This window comes from Geotrypetes seraphini, chromosome 2 (genome assembly GCF_902459505.1).
Source record: "Geotrypetes seraphini chromosome 2, aGeoSer1.1, whole genome shotgun sequence".
In the NCBI taxonomy this organism is placed as follows: Eukaryota; Metazoa; Chordata; class Amphibia; order Gymnophiona; family Dermophiidae; genus Geotrypetes; species Geotrypetes seraphini.
In genome coordinates, this window is record NC_047085.1 from 104,956,606 (window position 1) to 104,982,166 (window position 25,561).

The window sequence follows — 25,561 nt, forward strand, 5'->3', positions numbered from 1 at the left end:
AGTAATACATCAGAGATTGTATGGATTTGTGTCAAGGAGTTTTCAGACTTTGTGGGAGGTGTACCAACTGAGAGGGCTTTGAGGTCAGAAGGTACTATTAGATTGACCTCTATGAAGGAGAATACTGTTCGGTATGTTAAATCTAGAACAGCAATGATGCCTTAGCAGGAGTGAAACTGTGAAATTACCTCCCTGACATCCTGAGAACCTGGGAAAGTCACTCAGTCCTCCATATACCCAGGTACGTTATATAGATTGTGAGCCTACCGGGACAGATAGGGAAAATGCTTGAGTACCTGATTGTAAAACCGCTTAGATAACCTTGATAGGCGGTATATAAACACCTAATAAAACTTGAAAAACAAAACAAAAACTTGACCTATTCTTACTATCTAAAGTTCAGGAAAGTGTTAGACCGAACTGTATGTTGAAGCCTTTTTCTAAATTCTTGTTAAGGTATCCTGAAGTGTGATCATCATGATATAATTTAGTGAAGATTGACAACTTAACTCTTATATCTTGGCATCCCAAGTCCTCTAAATTTTCTTCACACTTCTACCTCTAACCCTCTGTTGTAGTTCCTTCCTATTTCTCCTATTGTAACCCGCATCGAGCTCTACGAACGTGGAGATGATGCGGTATACAAACCTAAGGATTAGATTAGATTAGATTAGGTTACCTTAAGGGGAGGGGGTTAATATTAGTATGTGATTGTACTGTAATTGATAGTGTTGTTCATATATGCTGTCTTGAACTATTGTGAATGTTTTACTGTAAACCGCTTAGGCATAGGTGGTCTAGAAATAAATAAATCTTCCTAATTCTTACTGACTTGGTTCCAGTATTTAACAGCTAAATATTGAAAAGTAACTGAAAAACACTTATTTGTAGACATCTTCTTTTGGGCTATGATAAGACAGCTCTAAAAAGAGTCTTTAAGTTCTCAATCTATTGCAATCTGGTAAGAGAATCCAATTATGCATACAGGATGGAGTTTCCTCATGTAAAATAAGAAAAACAAATACACATACTCCTAGTTTGAAAATAAACCTGGCTTCTACAAAAGATCACAGAAAGAGAAAGGCAGGCAAAAATATCTGGAAAAGTTTTAAGAGAGGCTTGTCAGGTAGTCAGGAAAGCAAAGATGCAAATGGAAGAAAAATAAAATACCCGACATGGTAAAACGGGGGAACATGACATTGTTTAATTGTAATAATGATAGGAGAAAAGTGCAGAAGTGGCACTGTGAGACTCAAAGGTGATGGGGAGAAATATGTAGAAGCTGATAAAGATAAGTCTGAATTACTTAACAAATATTTCCCTGTCATTGGCAGCAGATGAATCCAGATGCATCGGTTAAGTCTATCTGCCAGCAGGCAGAGATAGAGAACACCAAAATTGTGAACCATCATCTTGAATGGCATGCTCCTTCCCCAGTATACTCTATCTCCAGCAGACGGATGGATGGCTTTTCCTATGCTCCTGGATCTTATGCTGAATGAAAAGCTCCTGTTGTAGTTTTTCTACTTTGGTTGTAGCTTGAGGGGTTTAGGCTTGCCGGGTGCCTAGGGGATATACTTGGGGGAGTCGGGTCAATATCCTCCCCTCTCCTTCTCTTCCTGCTCTTTCTGCCTTGTGGCTTCCTACGCCATAAAAAAAATTACAGCCCTTTAAAAAAAAAAAAAAGAAGAAGAAAGAGTGGGTCATAAGGGTAGACCTGGTGACATCTTGTTTACAGGTGTTGCCAGAGACATGCTGAACCTCTTCTAGGGTCAGGGCGGTGAGTACCGTGTATTTCTCACCGGCAGGAGGGAGTACTGCTTGATCTTTGCCGACGGCTTTATTTCTCCATCTGCGCCTTTATTTCCCTTCTGTGCTCCTGGGGTGCATTGGACTGCGATCTGGGGTGGGGAGGTTGGTCCCCTGGCACTGGTTCACGCCAAAAGCATGGCTGAGATTGCTAAACACTGTTTCCACTGTGGTAAGTGACAAATAGTGGGATGCCAATGCACAGAGGTCAAAATGCGTGAATTGGTCTCTTTGGCTGTCGATGGGCCAGCCGCAAACGCATCTACTCTAGTGGCTTCGGCTGCAGTGGTCCCCCCTGCTGGGTTTACCCATGGTACCTGCACATGGCGTACAACAGGATGCTATCTGCCCCTTTTCTGCAGGTGATCTTTCATTAGTGATAGCTGCATCTGCCTGTTTGTGCAGGGGATGGGTATATACTGACCTTTTCCCCAAAGTTTGTTTTGCTTCATCAGGCCTTTCTGCTTAAGCAGACCCAGCCTCCGTTGCAACAACTTTCTCTTAGGTCTCAGTCTGGACATTTGCTGCAGGTCTCTGGTGAAATCCCAACCAGGTCTCTTGGGTCTTGCAGCCCCTGGGAGCCTCCCTCTTCTGAATTGCCTTTGGGTAAAGGCTCTGTGCCTAAGCGCAAGCAGATGCAGGGGGTGGATGAGGCAGTTGTCCCTCCGTCCTCCCCAGACCCTTCTGTTGCAGATGACCCTATTGCCATGAAGGTCTTCCATAAGGAAATGCCCTCTTCAACAGTTAAGGCACTGGAGGCGCTCAACATTGAGGCCTTGAAGGTGGCCAAGATTAGGTAGCACTAGAAGGTCTTCCCTGTTCATGAGGCCATGCAAGAACTTATCTCTGCAGTGAGACTCTCCAGACATAGGACTGAGGGCCTCTAGGGCCATTACTCGCCTTTACCTGCTAGTTTCAGGGGACTTAGAGAAGCTTCGCTGGCCTAAAGTTGATGCTGTAGTGGCAGTGGTGACCAAGAAAACTACTTTTGCCGGTTGAAGGGGGCATTGCTCTGAAAGACTTGCAGGGTGTAAATTGGAGACCTTTCTATAAGCTTTCTTTTGAAAGGGCTGCGTTGTAATGTAATGTAATGTAATTTATTTCTTATATACCGCTACATCCGTTAGGTTCTAAGCGGTTTACAGAAAATATACATTAAGATTAGAAATAAGAAAGGTACTTGAAAAATTCCCTTACTGTCCCGAAGGCTCACAATCTAACTAAAGTACCTGGAGGGTAATAGAGAAGTGAAAAGTAGAGTTAGAGGAAAAATAAAAATAAAATAAACATTTTAACAAAACAGTATTGATCTAAATACTTTGGAAGGTAGAAGAGAGGAGAGAAAGGAATAGAAGCAGAAGGGGGAGCCGTTGAACAGTAGAATTCTGGAGAAATTTAAATGATAGAAATAGAACAAAACAAAGACAAAAGGCAAAACAATAGATAAGATTAAAGATAAATCATAAGCTGGAAAGCTATCTGTAGCTCATATGCTGATAGGGCATTCCTTACATGGGTTCAACAGGCAGCTGAATCTGTGGAGGAACAGGACTCCACTTCTCCCTTCCTGGCATGGAATTTGCTTTTGCTTATCTGCAGATTCCTTGTATGATTTGGTCAAAGGGTTGTCCAGGCAGATGGCCTGGAACATCGTAGTGCAGCATTCCCTCTGGCTCCAGCATTGGGTCGTTGATGCTATTTCCAAACAACACCTGATTGAACTTCCTTTTCGGAGTAAGTTCCTCTTTGGTGATAACCTAGAGAAAATAGTCAAAGGCCTCAGCGTTTTCCTGAAGACCGGTCTCAGAACCAGGCACGCCAGGGTCAGGTGAAAGTGAAGCTGCGAGAGTCTAGGAGACTCTATCCAGGTCGGTCCCAATCCAGGTTCCAGCCTAGTTAGTTCTTTTGGTCCTACAGAAAGCCCGGGAATCAATCTTCCCGAGCCTCCTCTGGGACTCGTCCTGCCCAATGATGGCATGCTGTCCTGTTCCCCGCCAATTCTTTGCATAGGAGGACGTCTGTTCCTCTTTTATGGGGAAAGTGATAACAGACAGGTGGGTCTTTGACATCATACAGGGCAGTTACAAGCTGGAGTTTGCTACCTCAGTTATAGATTCTTTTGGGAATATCCTTGCTACACTGCGGACAAATGGGAAGTGGTTTTGGCCACTCTCAAGGCGTTGAGACATTGGGGCAGTGTTCCCGGTGCTGCAGTCAGTATACGGAATGGGAATATACTCTATTTATTTTACCGTGCCAAAAAAGGGAGGTTCCTTTCGACCCGTGTTCGACCTCAAACTGGTCAACCAGTTCTTAATGGGTGCAGCACTTCTGGATGGAAACTCTGCGGTCCGTAATTTTGGCAGTGCAACCGGGGGAGTTTCTCACCTCTTTGGATCTCACGGAGGCCTATTTATACATTCCCAGTTGGCCTTCTCATTTCTTCTTTCTTTGGTTTACAGTCATGGGTCAGCACATCCAGTTAGTGGCCATGCCCTTTGGGTTGTCCACCGCCTCCAGGATGTTTTCTAAAATAATGGTGGTGGTGGGGGAAGACTTGTGCTTCCATTGCATTGACTCCATTTTGGACTTAGGATCTCTGTGATAGACCCAAGTCTTATCTTGGGTCACCAAATGATGAAAAAGATTCATTTGGTATTCATGGAGCATCTCCAAGTTCTCTTGACAACACTGGAGCCTTGTGGTCTTCATAGAAACATAGAAAGATGACGGCAGAAAAGGGCTATAGCCCACCAAGTCTGCCCATTCTACTGACCCATCCTCTTAAGTCTATACCTAGTGACCAATTTTTCAGATCGTCCCTCGTAGGGATCCCACATAGGCATCCCATTTATTTTTAAAGTTCAGCACGCTGCTGGCCTCGATCACCTGCACCGGAAGCTTATTCCAACAGTCAACCACTCTTTCTGTGAAGAAATAACTTCCTGATGTCACCATGAAATTTCCTGCCCCTGAGTTTGCCCTCTTGTGGCCGAGGGTCCTTTGAGAAAGAAGATATCATCTTCCACCTCGATACGTCCTGTGATGTATTTAAATGTCTCAATCATGTCTCCCCTCTCCCTACATTCCTCTAGAGTGTAAAGCTGCAATTTGTTTAGTCTCTCTTCGTACGAGAGACCCTTGAGGCCCGAGATCATCCTGGTGGCCATCCGCTGAACCGATTCGACTCTGAGCACATCTTTATGGTAATGTGGCCTCCAGAACTGTACACAGTATTCCAGATGAGGTCTCACCATGGTTCTGTACAATGGCATTATGAGTTCAGGCTTCCTGCTGACGAAACTTCTATTGATACATCCCATCATCTGCCTTGCCTTAGATGAAGCCTTCTCTACTTGATTGGCAGTTTTCATGTCTGCACTGATGATTACTCCTAAATCTCGTTCTGCTGAGTGTCAGCATTCTTGGAACCCATCTTGCAGTAACCTTGGACATGCTCAATTTTTCATGGAATTATTTTCCAAACTGTACTTGCCGAGATGCCCATTTCTTCAGCTATTTGGAAAACCTTAATTTGTCTGACAAAATTAAATCCTCAACTTTCTTGCACATTTCTTTAGAAGTTGCTTCCACAGGTGAGGGTCATTTTCAGTGGACTTTTTACCTCATTTAAACTGCTTGCTCCAAAATTTTACATTGCAGGATGATGGGGAAGACTCACCATAACACTGTAATCATGTGTTCATGGATCTCCTTTGGCTTTTTCCCTTCTTTTGTGAGAAATTTTATCACTGAACAGTACTCAAATCTAGCAGTTTCTTACTTGATTCGCACTAGTACTCTCCTGCCATCTTGTCTCTTGGAATGTTAGATTTGCACTGAGCCACAGCTGTGCATAAGTATCCTTGAGACATGTCACAACATGCAGAGTTGTTTTAACACGCTTGTTCCTTTTTTTTTTCTTTCTCATACTCAGGTAGATAAATTATTGAACGCCCCTCATATATAAAATGGTACAAAGCTGAGTGTAGGAGAAAGCATCTTTAGTTTCCAACCCATACTCTTCTTGTAAGAATTCAAAGGTATTATTTGTGACTGCCCATAGTTGCCTCAGAGTTTACAATCCCCTAGTGACCCATTTTCATCTAAAAGGGTCTCTTCTACTGAGATAAAAGTCTAAGGCTAAGCTCATAGGGGTGAAAAAGAAATACTGTCTGTCTGGAAACATTTGCATTCGTATATCATACCAAGGACTCAATATTGCTGCTAAAAATAGATTAGGATGGCCCCGATGGGCATGAAGGACTGCTATTGGGACCCAGGGGAGTTTCCAAAGTGACAGATCCGAAATGAAATTCTGTGCTATGTGTATCCATGGACGGTCTATATAAGAAATCCAGAGCACTGTTTCCTGTAGTAACGCAGCTTTATAATAAAGATGAAATTTGGAACCCTCATGCTCCCTTCTTGCTTAGCCTGGTAAAGTATCTGGTGCCGCACTCTAGGTGGCTTCTTCCATCAGATATATGCAAAATATTTACATGTTAGAAAGCGGAAGAATTGTCTAGATATACAGAGTGCCATAAACAAATAGAATAATTTAGGCAATAGCATCATCTTAAGTGCAGAAATATGTCCCATCCAACTCGGGGTTAGTCCTTTCCATCTATCTAATTCTGCAAATATCTGAAATATTGTTCCTTTCTTCCCAAGATGGTCTCTCCCTTACATGTGAACCATGAGGTATGGCTACCTTCCTTTGGGAATTTAGACTCTACTGCCAGGAGGCTTCATAAGTGGGACAGCCATAGAATTTTGCTTAGCTATTTCAAGGAGATAAGTGAGTTTTGCTTCTCGGATTATTTTTATTTATTTATTTATTTATATCCTGCCCATCAGTAAAGGTTGTTTAAGCAGTTTACATTTTTCCCTATCTGTCCTGGTGGGGTCACAATCTATCTAATGTACATAATGTATCTAATGGAGGATTAAGTTACTTGCCCAGGGTCACAAGAATAGTGTGGAGCTTGAACCCACAATCTCAGGGTGCTGAGGCTGTAGCTATAATCACTAGGCCACGCCTTCCTTCCTTCCTTTTTTTTTTTTCTTCTCTTTCTGGGTCTGGGTGGTGTCCAAGGCCTCCATTGTATATTATATCAAGGTGGCCACTGAGGCTACCTACATTTGCTGAAACAAGGGGAGTACTTCCCAAATTGAGAACTCTTTCAACTCTGTCTCAGGTGGCTACCTGGGCGGAGTCCTGGGCAGTTTCTCTGGAAGATAATCTGCTAGGCACCAATGTGGTCATCATTCCATTCCTTTGTGAAGTGGCCAGTTCTAACCAGAGCTGTTTTGAACTTTTGTCAGAACCATCATTCATTGGGCCTTGTCTTCCTCTGCCCAGTGAGTCTGCTTGGGTAAATCCATCTTTTTAAGGAAGGTATAGTCCAGACAATAAGGAGGGTGAAATTTAGTTATACCTGTTAATTTTTATTTCCTTTTAGTCAGACTGTCCCATCTTGCAACCCTCTCTTGGAAGACTGTAGTTGTCAGGACTCACAGGGATCTCTATAAATTTCTCTCCAGTGATGTACCAAATTTAAAAAGAAAATGAATGCTGAAATGTGTTTCATAGCTGCAGTGGTTAATGGAGCATGAGTGGTGCTTTTATAGAACCTTCCACTGTTTTGGCAGAGGCATACTGCAGTTTATCCTAGGACAAGCAGGCAGCATATTCTCAACATATGGGTGATGTCATCCACGGAGCCCTGATACGGACAGCTTCACAAGCAATCTTGCTTGAAGAACTTCAGAAAGTTTGTGACTGCAGCACCGCATGCTCGAGTGCCTTCCTGCATGTCTCTTCAGTTCTAGTTTTTCGAGGCTCTGTGCGTTTAATTAGTACTTTTCAGCCAATGCTTGTCTTTTTTTGTCGAGTGTGTGCTTCGCGTCTTTATTTCCTTCTCTAAAATAAAATTTTTATTAAAAAAGATTTTCTTCGTTTTTGTTTCCGTTTTTGATGGCGGGGCCTGTTCCATGGCTTCAGCCTTCGGGCTTCAATTTGTCAGTTCGTCAGCCTCTGTTTCAAAACTCTAACAGGATCTTCCCCAATCTACTTGTCTGAGCACCTTGAAATAGCAGGCCCCTCTCGCACACGAAACGCCCACCTATTCACCTTTCCCTCCCTAAAAGGCTGCCTCTACAAGAGATTCATTGATAGAACCCTAGCATTCCAAGCGGGCAAATGGAACAATTGCCTTACTGCCCTCATTTCCAACTCCCCGCCCTACCACCTGTTCAGGAAGTCACTAAAAACCTACCTCTTCGACAAATTCCGCTAACGCTGCCTTCCCCCCTTCCCTGCACCCTCCTGACCTCGATATGCCTCCATGCCCTCCGACTACGCCCCCCCTCCCAAGCCACTATGGCCTCTCTTACTCAATCTCTGTTTTATCTAATTGCCCTGCCTTATCATTGCCTCTCATTTAACATCACCGTAAATGTATCACCGCTATAACATGTAACATCGCTGTATACGCACAGCCTCCTCTTTAGTATATGCCTTTTTACTACTGCTATTCATGTAACATCTCTGTAAATGTAACAACACTATAATATGTATCATCGCTGTAAATGTACAGTCTCTTCTATTGTTAACCGCATTGAACTTCCATGGTATTGCGGTATACAAGAATAAAGTTATTATTATTATTATTATTATTATTATTTGGCTGAGGCTGTTTTTCCCTCCACATCAAAAAGTGTAGCCGGTGTCGGCGTGCAATTTCGATCACAGACCCGCATAACTGGTGTATACAGTGTCTGGGCCCAGACCACTGTCCTGAGTCTTGTGTGTGCTGCGCCATGTTACAGAAACGTTCCCTGAAGAAACGTCAAGTTCAACAGGAAAAAATCTTCAGGATCATGGATCACACTTCTGATAAACCATGGATATCGGCCTTGACTTCAATGTTGATGAAGCCCATCTCATTGACCAAGTCATCATCCTCAGGGAAGACATTGAAGACATCGATGTCACCGACTCAGGGTAAGCTAGCTAAGAAGTTACCAGCTTCCCAGGTAGAGTCTCAGGCCATACAGGCATCGAGTCTAGTCATGCCTGATTTGAAAGATACGCTTGAGGCTATCTTTCGCAGGGAGTTTGGTAACATGATGGCCAAGTTTAATCCCACATCGACACCTCTGCCTGCAGACCTGTCCGAGCATCGCTCCGCACTATTGGAAGGTGTCAAATCATCGAGGTTATCTCAACCTCGTTCATCGTCCTCAAGTTGTGCTTCACAGCATCGATCCAAGTCATTGAGGTCTAATCATCAATCTCCAGTGAGATCGAAGCAACATCGAGGTTCGGAATAGCAACTGACATCTCCTCAACATCGATCATCGAGGCAAGACTTACACTCCTCTAAGCATCATTCTTCGAGGCAGAGATCATCTTCGCCTAAGCAGCGAACATCAAGACAGATCGTCTCAGGTTCGATCTTCAGGGCTGAGGTCATCCTCTTCCAAGAATCGATCTTCGAGTCAACGGTCCTTATCTTCTCGACATTCATCGAGGCAGCAGATGCCAGTGTTGAGGCATCTTTCTACAGAGCATCCCCAACAATCAAGGCATGAGTCCAATTTATCATCTCCGACCCATCGATCAGGGAAACATGTTTCTAAATCAAAACATTCTTTACTAGCACATTCTGTTAAGAGGAAATGCTCTTCATCTCCTGTCCCTTCCACACCACAATGTTTCAGGGATCGCTATTCCTCTTTTCTTTATCTGAGGGCTCAGATATTCATTTTCAGTATGCTCCTGTGGCTTCCCAATCTTACTCGGTGCCAGAAGGTTCTCCACAGGCAGGTTCTCATTCTTCTCCTCAAAGAGCAGCTTCACCATCTCAACCAGTGTTTTTCACCAGATTTCTCCATCAAATGCGTAAGGATCTACAAATTGTTCTGAAATCCAATTCTAAATATACTAAGGAGTACTTGGATGAGTTGGAGTTGTCTCATCCTCTTAAGGAGTCTCTTAAATTATCTATGAATAGTATACTTAAACATACTTTTATGTTTAAATATTTTTTTATTGAGTTTTCAAATATGTGCCAGCATGTCAAACAAAAAGATACAGCAGTATTCTCATATATGTATACAGTACAAACCCCTTCCCCCAGTCACTTAAACATACTTTTAAACAAAATCTGGATACTCCATACTCAGTTCTAGCAGTGCCAGCCAAACTGAATTCTCGTTACAGAGTAGTTCAGTGTAAAGGGTTTGAAAAATCTCAACTTTTACACCACTCTTTGGTGGTTGAATCTTCTTTAAAGAAGTCCAATTCTTCTAAGGTGTATGCTGCAGTTCCCCCTGGACGTGAAGGTAGAACAATGGACAAATTTGGTTCCAGATTGTATCAGAATTCCATGATGACAAATAGAATTCTGAATTATAATTTTGTTTTCACCTCATATTTGAAATTTTGAATTAAAACCATGCCATCTTATTTCAAATACTTACCTTCTCATCGTCTGCCTGAGTTTAAACATATGCATCATACTGTCGTGAAACTCCAAGTGTACATGGTATAGGCACCATATGACGCCTTTGAGATGTCTTCAAGAGTCACAGCATTTTAAGTGGCTATGCGATGATTGGCATGGTTGAGGCTGGTGGACATGGAACCTAATCTCCAAGACAGATTAGCTATCATCCCCTGTCTTGGAGAGGAACTTTTTGGAGAATCCATTCAGGATGCCACTAAACGATTGTCTGAGCATGAAAAAATCCTTTTCTTCCTTACTCAGACCAAAACCTAAACCTTTGGCTTCCAGGGGATTTAAACCTTCTTCCTTTTATCAGAGGCATTACTCCCCTCCCCCAAGTTTGTGCCTTATACCAGACCACCGCCAAAGAAAGTCTCAACAACAATGTCAGCGGAAGCCTCAAACACCAGCTGCGGCCAAGCCCACACAGCCTTTTTGATAATCTCAACCAGAGCAATCTCTCTGCCTCTGTCTTCCCATCGGAGGTCGTCTACAACAGTGGTTCCCAACCCTGTCCTGGAGGACCACCAGGCCAATCGGGTTTTCAGGCTTGCCCTAATGAATATGCATGAGAGAGATTTGCATATAATGGAAGTGATAGGCATGCAAATCTGTTCCATGCATATTCATTAGGGCTAGCCTGAAAACCCGATTGGCCTGGTGGTCCTCCAGGACAGGGTTGGGAACCACTGGTCTACACCATTTTTATCAATGAAGGGAATTGATCACTTCTGACCTCTGGGTGCTCTCAATAATCAATGAGGGCTATTCTCTTAATTTCCTTCAGATTCCATCAGATCACCCTCTGAGAATTTCCTTCCAATTCGTCACAGACCCCCCCTTCTTCTCCAGGAAGTACAAGCTCTGCTAGTTCTCAACGCCATGAGGGAGTTCCTCTGGAACAGCATGGAATTTTACTCCCGTTACTTCCTAGTCCCGAAGAAGACGGGAGGTCTTCGATCAATATTGGATCTCAGAGTTTTCAACAAATTTCTTGTCAAAGAAAAGTTTGGGATGTTGTCACTGGCATCCTTATATCCCCTTCTGGATCACAACGATTGGTTATGCTCTCTGGATCTCAAGGAGGCTTACACTCACATTCCCATTCATCTAGCCTCTTGCAAGTTCCTCAGATTTTGGGTGGGAAGTCAGCATTATCAATACAAAGTGCTACCTTTCGGCCTGGTGGTGGTAGCAGCAAAAACCTTACGAAGTTACGGACTCCAGGTTTTCCCATATCTAGATGACTGGCTCATCGAAGACCCAACGTCTCAGGGGGTTATTGTAGTGGCACAGCAGACTATTTGGTTCCTGCAAAATTTAGGATTCAAGATCAATTTTCTCAAATCCCAACTGCAGTCCTCTCAGACTCTGCAGTTCATTGGAGCGATACTAGACACTGCAACTCGGAGCATTCCTTCCCCAGCAACGTCAAGATGCACTCATTCAACTTTGCCAAAGTTCAACTTGCCCTCACTTCACTCTCAGCAAGACACATGATGGTTCTCCTAGGTCACATGGCCTCTACTGGTCAAGTGACTCCTTTTGCCAGACTTCACCACAGAATTCCTCAGTGGACCCTGGCTTCTCAATGGTCGCATGCTTTCGACCCACTCTCTCAGCACATTAGTGACTTCTCTACGGCAATCTCTTCAATGGTAGATGCTCTCGTCCAATCTTTCCAGAGGTTTGCTATTCCAAACGCCCACTCACCAAAAGGTTCTCATGACAGATTCCTTGACCTATGCTTGGGGGGCTCTTCTCAATGGTCTCTGTATTCAAGGGCATTGGTCCGCTACAGACCGTCAAAATCTGTTGGAACTCAGAGTGATCTTCAATGTTCTCATATCTTTTCAGCATCTTTTTCATGATCAAGTAGTGCTCATTAGTACAGACAATCAAGTAGTCATGTACTATATGAACAAGCAGGGGGGAACAGGATCTCTTCCCCTTTGCAAGGAAGCTCAGAGGGTTTGGAACTGGGCAATTCTTCACATTTTCTGACAGCTGCCTACATTCAAGGAGAGAAAAACTCACTGACGGACAAATTGAGTCGTCTCCTTCAACCTTACGAATGGACACTCAATTCTCCGACTCTCCATCACATTTTTTCTCAGTTGGGGACTCCTCAGATAGATCTGTTTGTGTCTCCCCCAACAACAAACAGCCTTAGTTTTTCTCCAAAATTTACTCTCCTCACCACCTGGAGGCAGATGCTTTTCTTCTGGAATGGACACACAGATTCCTGTATGTGTTCCTTCCATTCCCTCTCATTCTCAAGATACTTGTCAAACTCAAACACGAACATGCCACCATGATCTGATAGTTCCTCGGTGGCCCAGACAACCTTGGTTTCTCCCTTCTACTTCAACTCAGCAGCAGGGAGCCACTACTTCTACCAGTTTTTCTGTCTCTGCTTACACAGATTCACGGTTCTCTTCTTCATCTCAACCTGCAGTCTCTACATATGACAGCTTGTTATCTCTCGACATAACTTCAAACCTGCAGTTTTCTCAATCTGTTGGAGACATCTTAGATGCTTCCAGAAAACCTGCCACCAGGCAATGTTACAACCAGAAGTGGACTAGGTTTTCTGCTTGGTGTGATCTTCATCACAAGGAGCCTCAGTCTACATCCTAGTCTTCAGTTTGGATTACCTGTTTCATTTATCTCAATCTGGCCTCAACTCAACCTCCATTAAAGTCCATCTCAGTGCAATTGCTGCATTTCATCGGCCACTAGAGAGGGAAACCTCTTTCTGCTCATCCTGTGGTTTCCAGATTTATGAAAGGACTTTTCAATGTCAAACCACCTCTCAAACCTCCTCCAGTGGTTTGGCATCTCAATGTTGTTCTTGCTGAATTGATGAAGCCTCCACTTGAACCAATGTCTTCGGCTCATCTGAAATATCTCACTTGAAAAGTTGTCTCTTATCGCTCTCATTTCTGCTACAAGCTTTAGTAGCGGACCCACCTTTCACAGTATTCCATCACAACAGGGTGCTACTCTGCACTCATCCAAAATTCTTGCCAAAAGTTGTTGCAGAATTTCATCTCAACCAATCAATCAATCAATTGTGCTTCCAGTGTTTTTTTTTCCAAGCCTCATTCTCATCCTGGAGAATCAGCTCTTCATACTCTGGTCTAGTGCTGCCCGATTTGTGATTTGAATCGATTCACCGATTCACTTTGGGTGAATCGATTCGAACCGATTCGTTTTTACAAAAAAACGAACTCACCGATTCAAGTAGGCCCCTTGCTTTCCCTCTGTCGCCGGAGTCCGTCCATCTAATGTAACTTCCGGTTTTGCAAAACCGGAAGTTACATCAGAAGCATGGACTTTGCAAAGGGAGGCTATAAAGAAGTAGTAAGTTAAAAAAAAAATAGCAATAATGAAAGGTCCAGAGAAGCGTGCGTTTCGTTTCAGGCGTTCTGGCCATTTTCCGTCCCGGTTTGATTTCTGATCATCCCCTCCCCCTCTTTACGGAAAGAGCGGATTGCGGGGAAGGGGGAGAGTGTGCCTGTCCCCCCTTCCCCCCAGCAAAAGCCCGATAACCATGCCAGCCAATCGTCTTCCACCTGCAGCAGCTGCTCCCAGCCAAAGTAAGAGGAAGGACCCGGGGAGGGGGCAGCTGAAACCCCCCAGATACGCGAGGATCTCGCCCGTGGCAAGTGCTGAGCCGATATGTTGCGAACGGCTCTGATGTTGGCCTGGGCTTCCCCCCACAGAACCTAGCCTGTGTGGTGTGGGAGTGGCTCACGGCGCTGGCAACCTTACTTGGTCATCATGTGGCTGACCACATCAAGAACATGCTGAAGGAGGATGTTCGGGGCAGCAAGGTGCTGGGCAAGGTGGACCTGCAGTTGGTGTCCTACATCATCGACCTGCAGTCCATGCACCAGTTCCGCCAGGACACGGGTGAGTGGCCGAGGGGGCTGCACTGACAGGCATTTTGCCTGAAGGTGGCGAAGGATGCTTCCCCTGGAACTGCTGACCAGCAGGTATCGATGGCATCCTCAGCTCAGCATTCTTATACTCCCATTCTCCCTCTTGCTGGCTCCTCTCCATGCACCCAGCAGTGAAGTTTCTCCTCATCATTCTCCCTCCCACAGCCAGTTTGCAGCTTCTCCCCTTCCCCAACCCCCACTTCTGTCCTAAATTCCTCAGTCCGAAATCCAAGATCCTGCTCTCTCTTCCCCCTACATCTCTCCTCACATGCAGCATTTCCCTTCTCTTTCCCCCCTCCCCTCTATAGTCCAACATCTTAATGAGCAATAGGTATGGAGTGCCCTCAGTGATTTTATGACGATCCCCCTCCATAGCATATTTTAAAAATATATATACAGTAAGCCAGAACAGGGCTCAGGAGAGGAAGGTGCCAAAGGGTGGTGGGGAAGGAGGGAGAGATGCAGGATGAAAGGGTAGTTAAGAAAAGGAGATGGTGAATCTGGGGATGGTGGGGTCCATCGCTGCAGCTTCGGGGATGGAGACAAAAAAGGAAAGATGCCAAACCTCCAGGGGAGAGAAGGAAAACAGAAGGGGAAGACTGAGATGGAAGATGGATGGTTAGCACGGAGAAAGAAGGAGACCCTGGCAAGTACATTATCAGAAGACAACCAGAGCGTGGAACCAACCTGATTTAAATAATGACCAGACAACAAAAAGTAGAAAAAATAATTTTACTTTCTATTTTGAGATTACAATATGTCAGATTTGAAATGTGTATCCTGCCAGAGCTGGTGTTAGACTGCAAATGTGACAGGATTTAACAGAGAAAGGAAAAGTATTTTTTGTTTACACCACAGCGCCATTGTGGGTAGGAGAAGGAAAGGGGGTGAAGAGGCTATAAAAGGGGTGAAGAGGCTATAAAATAAACCCACTAGGATGTTTAAAAAAAACCACCCAATTGGGCAGGAAAATTGAATCGAAAAATCGATTCAATAGGCTGAATTGAATCGAAATATTTTTTCCTGAATCGGGCAGCGCTATTCTGGACTATAAGCGTGCTTTGGTCTTCTATTTGCAAAGGACTAAGTCACATAGATCTTCTCCTCAACTTTTTGTCTCCTTTGATCCAAACAAGTTGGGACATCCAGTTTCCAAGAGAACAATCTCCAATTGGTTGGCTGCTTGTATCTCGTTTTGCTATGCTCAGGCTGGTCTGCAACTAGAAGGTCGAGTCATAGTCCACAAAGTTAGAACTAGGCAGCTTCTGTAGCTTTCCTTAGATCTACTCCTATTGAGGAGATCTGCAAAGCTGCCACTTGGTCCTCGGTTCATATTTTCACTTCTCATTATTATCTGGATTCCTTTTCCAGACAGGATGGCCACTTTGGCCAATCAGTATTGCAAAATTTATTCTTTTAAATGCCAACATTCCCACCATCCCTTTCTGGTTAGCTTGGAGGTCACCCATTTGTTGAGAATATGCTGTCTGCTTGTCCTGGGATAAAGCACAGTTGCTGTCCTCTCTATCTTCTCTTTCCTCTCTAGCCGCAGGTCCGTGTCCCTGGTGTATGACCATCACTCCAGCAGTAGGTCCGTGTCCTCTGTGCACTTCCATCTTCCCTCATCCTGTCGTTGGCTTGTACCGGACTCGTCTTCCTTTTGGTTGTCCTCCAGGTGATTCTCACTCACTATAGATGTATCTTGGTCCTCACTCACTGTTGATGTATCTTGGCAGCTCCACTGTTATTGGTGATTTTCCACGGCCTCCCTGTATGCCTGTTTGATGAACTTCTCTAACTCCCTGACTTCAACAGTTTCCTCTGTCATGAAGTCTTTTGCCTCTCTGTCCTCTTCTTCCACTGCTCGAAGTGCTTCTAGTTCCAGTATTCTGCCCTCCAGGAGTCTGACTTGGTTCTTTATTCCCTCCAGTTCCTCGCATTGAGTGCATACATAAGACTGCCCCCCAGAGGAGAGGTAGTCATACATATGGCAAATGGTGCAGAAAACTGGGTAGCTCTACATCCTTCTACATGCTTCTGTCTGCTGCATCCATTGCTGTCCGCTTGCCGCTTGTCATCTGAAGTGGCTTCTCCTTGTGTAGGAATCTGTGTAGCATCCTCGGTGTTACTGTGAAGTCCTTTCTTGATTTTAAACCTGCTACCCCTGTACCTCCCCCAATGTCAGTGCCATACTTCTTCGCCTTCTCTCCGACGGGTGGCGTGCTGGGATCGCTGCACGGTGTATAGCAGATGGAGGGCAGGAAAAGGAGACGTGCTGCCTCCAACCCCATGGGATCCCCGTAATCCAAGGGGACATCCCCACGGGATCCCCGTGGGTCCTGCGGGATTCCTGTTGTCCCCGTCCCCTTGCAGCTCTCTATTCTAGACCAGTGGTTTTCACCCCAGTCCTTAGGGATCACCTGGCCAGTCTAGTTTTCAGAATACCCATAATGAATACACATTTTCAATGGAGGAATTACATGATGATACATCTCATGCATATTCATTGCAGATATCTTGAAAACCAATCTGTGGATGATTGAAAGCCATCTGAAGACTTGATTGAAAGCTACAGCTGTAGACAGATACAGTAGAAATAGTGAATACACATCTATAAATTTTGTCAATATATATTTTTTTGCGTGATTGAAATGCTTTTATTTAATAACTTTGGATATTTCAGAACCGTTCAGATGTTCAGTGTCAGCATCGATGGCAGAAAGTTTTAAACCCTGAATTAATAAAAGGTCCCTGGACAAAAGAGGAAGATCAGAGGGTATGTGTTAAATGTTGGATTGTAATATTTTTTAAAGTGTAATAATTAGGATCAGAACGTCTGGGTATGCTGTGAAGAAAAATTTGTTTGGTAAATTGTTTTTGTTTTTACTTTAAGACACTAAATCGGAAGCCAAGGACAGGCCTCAACAACGAGATGAAATCACACAATGAGGGAGTCGTGAGGGCAGAATGTCAATAGATCAGCCAAGGGTGTGTTGTTCAAATTAACCACTTTATTGATGAATATGCTGCAATGGCTCAATAGACTCGACACTGGCAGTGTTTCGGCGTCTGTGCCTTTATCAAGAGTTTGGCATGAAGATGGCACTGTGCATACGTGCACTCGGGTAGATGCACTGTGAGGGTGTCGATCGAAACGAAATGAAAAGTAGTTAATAGCGTAGCTAAAGATCACTGGAAGTGAAGGCACTATGCATACGTGTGAGGGTAGTGATCTTTAGCTACGCTTTTGACACTAGTTTTCATTTTGTTTCGATTGACACCCTCACAGCACGTCTACCCGAGTGCACGTAAGCACAGTGCCATTTTCAGGCACAGACGCCGAAACACTGCCACTTTATTCATCAATAAAGTGGTTATTTTGAACAACACACCCTTGGCTGATCTATTGACATCCTGCCCTCGCGACTCCCTTGTTGTGTTTGTTTTTACTTTAACATACATTTTTATAGTTAGCCTTTGGTTTATATTAGTTATCATTTAATTTCTATTTATGTTCCCTCTAAGCTGAGCTCATGAGCAATTACTCATACATTCTAGGAGTGTCGCTCACAGATTTTATATGGTTGCTCACAAAAATACTTGAAAATCTGGAAAATTGTTGGATTTTAGAACTTGTTGCTCATGCAAAAAAAATTTTTTTCTTTAGCATCTCTCCAGACCAGTACAGTTCATGACCAGTAGGTGGAGACTGAGACAAAACTTTGGCTGTAATACTAATAGCTGTGCTTCCCTCTAGTCTAATCAGTCTGTTCTCAGTCTCAACAGGTATGGTAAGCTGTGCCAGTCTTCCCTAAAAATGGTTAATGTAGGCCTGTTGGAAGTTGTTTAGTGGCCTTCTTGTCCTCGTTTGGTGCTGGGCTGAGCTTGGGGGACCCTTACGGGGGTCCGTCCGACCTCAGGGGTGTCACATTCAATGGGTCATGCGTTGATTCCCTCCCCCCATTTCCTCCACCTCCCCCCAAATTTTTCTAGAGGTGCCCCAGCTGTAAGCCTTACCACTGATACCAACAAGGCATATTGCTTAGAGAGCTAGTGGAGTTCGTTCTGACAAAATCCTGAGGCAGTGCCAGTCTGAAGGGAGCCTTCAATTCATTGTTATTGCTTTTTCCAGTGCAATAGGTGAGACATTCTAGACCAGGGATGGGCAAATTTTTTGACTCGTGGGCCACAATGGATTCTTAAATTTGACAGAGGGGCCGGACCCGTCCCGTCCTGGCGAGCTCGGTTCCCGTCCCCGCAAACCATCTGATTCCATCAACACAAGGCTCGAATAATTTTATACTGAACTTATTTTATTAAAGTATAAAAAGAAACTATTCTGTACAATTGTCATTTTATAAATCAAAGTTCTGGCTGCTGAACTAGAGAAAGAGATGTTCAGCCGACAGGGCTTTGTTTATAAATGTTTATCAACACAACTAATATATTACTTAATCCTAAAGCAAAAAAAAAAAAAAAAAGAAAATAAATATAATTTTTTTTTTCTACCTTTGTTGTCTGGTTTCTGCTTTCCTTATCTTCTCCTTATTGAATTCCTTCCATCCACTGTCTTCCTTCTCTCTGCCAGTTCCCTTCAGTGTCTTCTCCCCACTCTCTCTTCCCCATTTCCCTTCAGCAACGTCTTCTCCCTCATTCTCTCTTCCCCGTTTCCCTTCAGCAGCGTCTTCTCCCCCACTCTCTCTTCCCCGTTTCCCTTCAGCAGCATCTTCTTCCCCGTTTCCCTTCAGCAGCGTCTTCTTCCCCGTTTCCCTTCAGCAGCGTCTTCTTCCCCGTTTCCCTTCAGCAGCGTCTTCTTCCCCGTTTCCCTTCAGCAGCGTCTTCTCCCCCGTTTCCCTTCAGCAGCGTCTTCTCCCCCGTTTCCCTTCATCAGCGTCTTCTCCCCCACTCTCTCTTCCCTGTTTCCCTTTGACATCTGTTCCTCTCCTCCACCCCTCCCTCCAGCACCCTTCGCGCTTCCTGCCCCTGATCGCGGGTTCCAGATACATCAGTCAGGCTGCCAGCTGAGGCAGCCAAATCTCCAGCTGCCCTCCTGTCCGAGACTTCCCCAGACCCATTGCCGATTTTTGTGAGGCGAACTCTTCCTGCAGCAGCTCCCAGCACCCGCACAACTTGGTCTACCCCTGAACAGCCCTTGCTCCACGTCCCTATCGGTCACGGTCTGGCACTGGGCTGCAGTGGCTCAGGCAACTGCGGTCGGGCTCCTCCCAGTGGCTCCAGGCTGTTCAGATCCTCCTCAGAGCAGCTGGCATTCTCCAGGCTCTCTGCCTCCGACTCAGGCCCCTCCAACACCAGCAATGCGCTGCTGGTCTCGGCCAGACAAGGATAATCCACAGCTCCAGGGCCCCCAACTTCAGCTCTAGGCTGGGTCCGGGGTCTAGCACATAGCAGTGCTGGGCACTAAGCCCAGCCTCGGCCTCCTCTCCCCCTTCCTAATGCAACACCTTGTGGAAAATCGTCAGCTGCGGCTGAGAGCTGCGAGCCCGGGCCAGGAAAGGGAAACGCTGAGCAGCAGGAGCTCCCCCATCCCCTAACAGGTGGCTCAGGGCCCTTTATGTGACAGCTTCAGAATCCTGGAGCTCCGCGGGTTGCATCGGCTTCATGGAACGAAGGGAGGGAGGGGGGGAAAGTAATCATTGCCACAGCGGGCTGGTTTAAAACACTAAACGGGCCATAGTTTGCCCATGTCTGTTCTAAACCATAGGGTTATTTCCCACTAGCATGGTCTGCAGAAGAAATCCATTACAGGTTTTTCACTCTGGCTCTAGTGTACTTCACAGGCTAGTTTAGCTTCCTCTAACAGTCTTTTCTGCTGCATGCATGGCTGCAGCTGTGTAGATTCTGCTCTTCCCATTTTATTATTTTAATTTGATGTAAGTTTGTCTCTTTTGCAGATATTTTCGCGTTTGAAATGGATTTGAAGCTCTTCCTGCTTGAGAATTCACAGACTTTGGTCTGTAGCTGATAGGCTGATCCCTTCGGGGTACCTGTTAGCCAGTCTGCTTAGTCTTCCTTGGAGTTCAGGACTGTCCCTGACCTAGTCTCACTCCCTGTTAAGTGTGTGTGTGTGTGTGTGTGTGGGGGGTCGAGTGCAGACTGTGTAGAGCACTTATGGGGCTCAGCGGTATTCTGCATCGCGCTGGCTGAATTTTCGCGTCTCTGCCTGTTCAGGTGCGCATCCCTTGGTTCAAAGGGTTGGAGGCATAGTCAGGCAGAGAAGTTTGACTAGCAGTCCTGAAAATCAGCTTGAAGGATGAATTTCCAGCAGAGTGGCAATGAATTTTAAACTGGCCATTGAAAAGGCTGGGAGAAGCTGCAGGCTTCTGGTAACTGAGAGTAAGGAGGAGCTGACATGCTCCAAAATCAATCTTTTAAAGTTAATTTTGAGGTGTTTTGAAGGCTTCCTTGTGTTCCTCTATGTTCCCCTGCTTGACATAAGTTGTTTTAGTAATTTTTAAAGTTTGAGAACCTTGGTTTTGCTACATTTTTGAAGCAAATTCAGGTCTGTTGGCCATTTTGAATTTTTAACGATATTTTTTTTCAACTTTTCCCTGTGTCTGTAAAATTTAAAATTTTGCCAGGAAAACTGCATGTAATGGAGTCCTTAGGGTCTCCTTGTGTGGATTCATACCAAATTTGGGAAAAAATTGCCACATTTAGAGCATTTTGCGCTGCATGGAGCGGTTGGGGGGGGAGCGGTAACTACTGGTTCAGCTTCCCCTTCACAGAAGCAGGTGATTACACACTCAGCTAGTCCATTGAGGCGGCCTCATTTATTTTGGGGGCTTGATTCTGTGGCTTTATCTGTCCGCTGCGAGATGGATTCTCCGCAGCTTAGGAAGCGCAAGTATGAGTCATTTTAGGGTGACTCTATGCCCCAGGGTCCAGATACCTTCTGAGATTTTGCAGGTCCGTATTTTATTCTAGGGGTCTGGCTGCTGGGTGCTTTTCTGTGTATCTTGGTGGCTGAGTGGCCTCGGGGGAGGAAGGGTGTGTCTCTGCACCTCCGTCTGCGCCATCTGTTCCTCCTTCCCAGACTGTATCTGGTGTCCCAGCGGCTGCTCAGGACTTACGTGATCCTTTTTTGGACAGTGCTGCACTTCTCGGATTTGGGAATCTGGACGAGTGGTGGATCCATGGATCCCTTTGAGGCTCCAGATCCTAGAGAAGATCCGACTGTCAAGTGCTTGTTTAAGTTTGAGGCACTACTGGATCTCTTTGCTGCATCAGTCGCTGTTTATCTGCCCGAGGCTCGACAATCGAAGCTCTGGGCACAGATTTCGGAGATATTGAAGGTGGAGGCCCCTTCGGCGTGGGACATCCTACAGTTTGTGAATTCCAGGATTATCAGGCTGGATGTGGTTCACTGGATGAACGCACGCATGTGTTCTCTTCAGAATGCTTTCCTCTCTCACTGGGCCTCCCACCAAGATGTCATAGAGCTGAGTCTGCAGTGGACTCTGGAGGCCAGAGTGTATATGACCTGGTGGCTTCATCCTCAATCACTCTGCCAGAGGGTTCCTTTAAGCCTTGCTTCCTGGATTATAGTAACCACGGATGCCAGCCTTCGTGGCTGGGAAAGGCTCTCTATGGTCATCGTCCTTTTCAGGATTGTTGGACTCTGTCACCAGAGAAATGGTCGATTGTTGATGGTAGTGATCTCAGGAGGCTTGACTTCTTTTTCTTTGGGCGGATAGTCTTCTCCTAGCGCTTAGGAAGGCGCATGAGGCCATGGTGGCCAATGTTCCAGCAGACTTCCTCAGCTGTCAGTCTAAAGTACCGGGCGAGTGATCCCTAACGCAGTAGGCGTTTTGAACGCTCTTGAGGCACTGGGGGCAGCTCCACCTTGCCCTTGTGGCCGTGGCGCTAAACAAGATGGTTCCAAGCTTCTTCAGTCACAGATCCGGCTCGGAAGTGGAAGAGTTGATGATCTTGAGCAACAGTAGCCTCCAGAGGTTCTTCTTACCGTTTTAACGCCTTGGCCATAGTTCGGCCGGGTCCTTCAGTGGATTGCAACTCACCCCGGCCGTGTCTTTCTGGTGGTGCCTGATTTGCATTGAAGGCCGTGTTGCACGGATCTGATGTGGTTGTGGGTAGCATTCAGTCTGCACCTGAGTGTCTTTTCCTCACTGTCTCAATTTGGCTCGGTTGCCATGAAAGATCTGGGTCGTTTTGTCCTTATGGCTTTGCTCTTGAGCACACACATCTTTAATTAAAAAACAAACAAACAAAAAAAGACAACTATCAAGGCAATTCGGAGCTTGTCATAGCTAAAAATTCTTGGGTCTACCAAGTCGTCCTTGGTGTCGGCTTACGCTAAGGCATAGAAGATCTTTAAATCGCTGAAGTGACCCAGAACAGGTGGACCCTTATTTGACTCAGGTGTCCCGGGTCCTTGCTTTCTCTAAATGGGTCTGGATACAGGCCTCATGGTGGCATCTCTGCGGATCCCAGGGACGGTCTTTCCAGTTTTAGATCCCAGGATTGGTAGTTCTCTTTGGAGTTGCACCTGGATGTTGTTCGGTTTTGCAAAAATATCTTCGAGTTGTTATTCCTATTTTATTTATTGTATGGAAATTATAAATGTATATCTACTTTTATTAGTTAAGGGGGAGGGGGAGAAAATGAGTGTTTTCGAATTATTTGCATATTTAAAGTGTGTTTCTTGATTTGTTTATGTTTAAATTCATTGTATTGGACTATTTACATTTTAAAATTAATAAAGATTTACAAAAATAAAAAATGAATCTGTTCCCAGTCTGGGACCTTAATGTAATGCAATCTGGCTTTGCCAGGTCTCCTTTTGATCCGCTGAGAGATGCTTCTTCTCTGGGATTTTTCTCTCCAGACTGTTTTTTCTGGTCATTCTCTCTTGGGACCATAGAGTTTCCGGATGGCAGGCATTGTCATGTCGACATCCTTTGCTCAGAGTTCCTGAGAGCGGATAGTTCCTTCTTTCTTTCTTTTTTGCTGAAGGTAGTTTCGGCTTTCCATGTCCATCCAGAAATGTTTCCTGGTTGTTCAGCTGACGGGTTCCAATATCTGGTTCTTCTGCTACAGTACTTGGATGGGCGCAGGGCGCTCCTGCATTATTTGGCAAGGCACTTATGAGTTTCTCTTTCTGACCACCTGTTGTGGTGGCTCATTTGAGTCTGCGGGGTTCTCCTGCTTCTAAGGCTATGATCTCTAGATGGATCTGTAGAACCATTTAATCAACTTACATTCTTGCGGGGCTACTATACCCTATTTATGTTAAGGCGCTTTCTGATAGGTGTGTAGCTTCTTCATGGACAGAAGCTAGATCTGTTTCTCCTGAGGAGATTTGCAGGATGGCGATTTGATCTTCTTTTCACACGTTTGCCAATTTTGGCAGAGTGGATGTTGCTGCCATTTGGGTCCTTAGTTTTAAGGGCCAGCGCAACAAGCCCACCCTAGCTTTCTTGGGGGACTGCTTTTGTACGTCCCTATGGTTCAGACCAGTGGTCTCAAACTCGCGGTCCGAGGTCCACATGCGGCCCGCCAGGTACTATTTTGAGGCCCTCTGTATGTTTATCATAATCACAAAAGTAAAATAAAACAGTTTCTTGATCATATGTCTCTTTAGCTATAAATTACAATATTATTATTGAGACTTAGCCAAAAGGAAAGATTTATAAGCTATATAGAGTTTTACCTCATGCAAAATTTTATTTTCTTTAATAAGACATTAACTATTTTTTCTGCAGCCCTCCAAGTACCTACAACTCCAAAATGTGGCCCTGCAAAGAGTTTGAGTTTGAGACCACTGGTCTAGACCTATAGCACTGGAAAAAGAGATTATGTACTTACCCTGGTAAGATCTTGTCCAGTTGATAGGTGAGACATTCTAGACACCCACTCTGTCTTTGCTGTGCTTGTTTCAGATTCAGATTTCAGTCTGCTTATCCAATATGTTTCTTGGATACTGGTCAACCCTTTGGGGTTAACAAGAGTTTGTAAATATGTATAACCTGTTGTGGGAGTAGTTCTGAACTCCTTTGACACCTCTGTTGGAGGTTAACGGTACTGTTTAGTTGTTTGAGCAGAACAATAGTTTAGCCAAGTTTCCAAGTTTATTAGTTTTTAATATACCGACCATCAAACAAATGTCTGGCCGGTTAACAATAAAATTTAAAAAGGTAGATGCAGGTGCCTCTACTTCACAGATGTGTGTCTCTCTCTGCTTGGATACTGACTGCTTAAAGGCGCTAAACTAGCCTGTGAAGTACACTAGAGGCAGAGTGAAAAACCTGTAATGGATTTCTTCTGTAGACCTTTCGAGTAGTGGGAAATAACTCTTTGGTCTAGAACAGGGGTCTCAAAGTCTCTCCTTGAGGGCCACAATCCAGTCGGGTTTTCAAGATTTCCCCAATGAATATGCATGAAATCTATGTGCTTGCACTGCTTTCAATGCATATTCATTGGGGAAATCCTGAAAACCAGACTGCATTGCGGCCCTCAAGGAGGGACTTTGAGATCCCTGGTCTAGAATGTCTCACCTATCTACTAGAAAAGATCTTACCAGGGTAAGTACATAATCTTCTTATAAAAAATACTTTCAGTGCAAGCCCCTCCCCTTGACAAGGAAAAGCAGCATTCCCCCTTCCTCCCTGAACAGGCCCATGCTCTGTCAGTGATGAAAATAGCTGCTGAGCTATCTCGCGAGGCTATGAGTAGCTTCACAAGACTACCGCTGGAAGTTTCGGCAGCTATTTTTGTCACTGACAAGAACATGTGCAGGAGAGGGTAGGATCACTCCTGTCCCAGCCCTGCCGCTAGATTTCCAGGGAAACGGGGTAGGCCTGGGATCTTTCTTCTGGGTCCGGGAGGGAGTTGGTGGTGTCTTTTCAGGGAGTTTCTAAGTTTATTAAAATTTGATATACCGCCTTAAAATTGTCAAAGCAGTGTACATTACATTAAAAAAATATAAAATTGGGAAAATATTATTAATACTTTAGAAAAATGCATGACAGACCAAGACATAAGGAAAGAGGTAGAACTACAATCATTTATAGGAAAGAAGGAGAAAAGGATAACACAATTGGGGAGGGAGGGGGAATTCTGCTTTTTCTTATCGGGGGAAGGGTGCACTGAAGGTATTTTTTTATTAACAATTATTAAAACCAAAGGAAAAAAAAAATAATGTCCAATCATCTGGATTTTTGATTATCTGAACTACCCTCTACTGATGTTAGTTCAGATAATTGGCGTTCCACTGTAAAGGGAGCAGAATTAAGGTTGACTTAATTCAGA

The 25,561-nt window shown here is 44.7% G+C and overlaps 1 protein-coding gene across 5 annotated transcripts in view; it reads left to right on the forward strand.

Moving 5' to 3' along the window:
* MYBL1 (MYB proto-oncogene like 1) overlaps nt 1-25,561 on the forward strand; it is a 242,921-nt gene that overhangs the window by 48,016 nt on the left and 169,344 nt on the right. For 4 of the 5 annotated variants that reach the window (XM_033934277.1, XM_033934278.1, XM_033934280.1 and 1 more), the window contains exon 4: nt 16,956-17,048. The exons of the other annotated variant lie outside the window; for it this stretch is intronic. In XM_033934277.1, the coding sequence (XP_033790168.1) occupies nt 16,956-17,048 (93 nt within the window). The remainder of the gene's footprint in view (nt 1-16,955; nt 17,049-25,561) is intronic. 5 annotated transcript variants of the gene reach the window in all.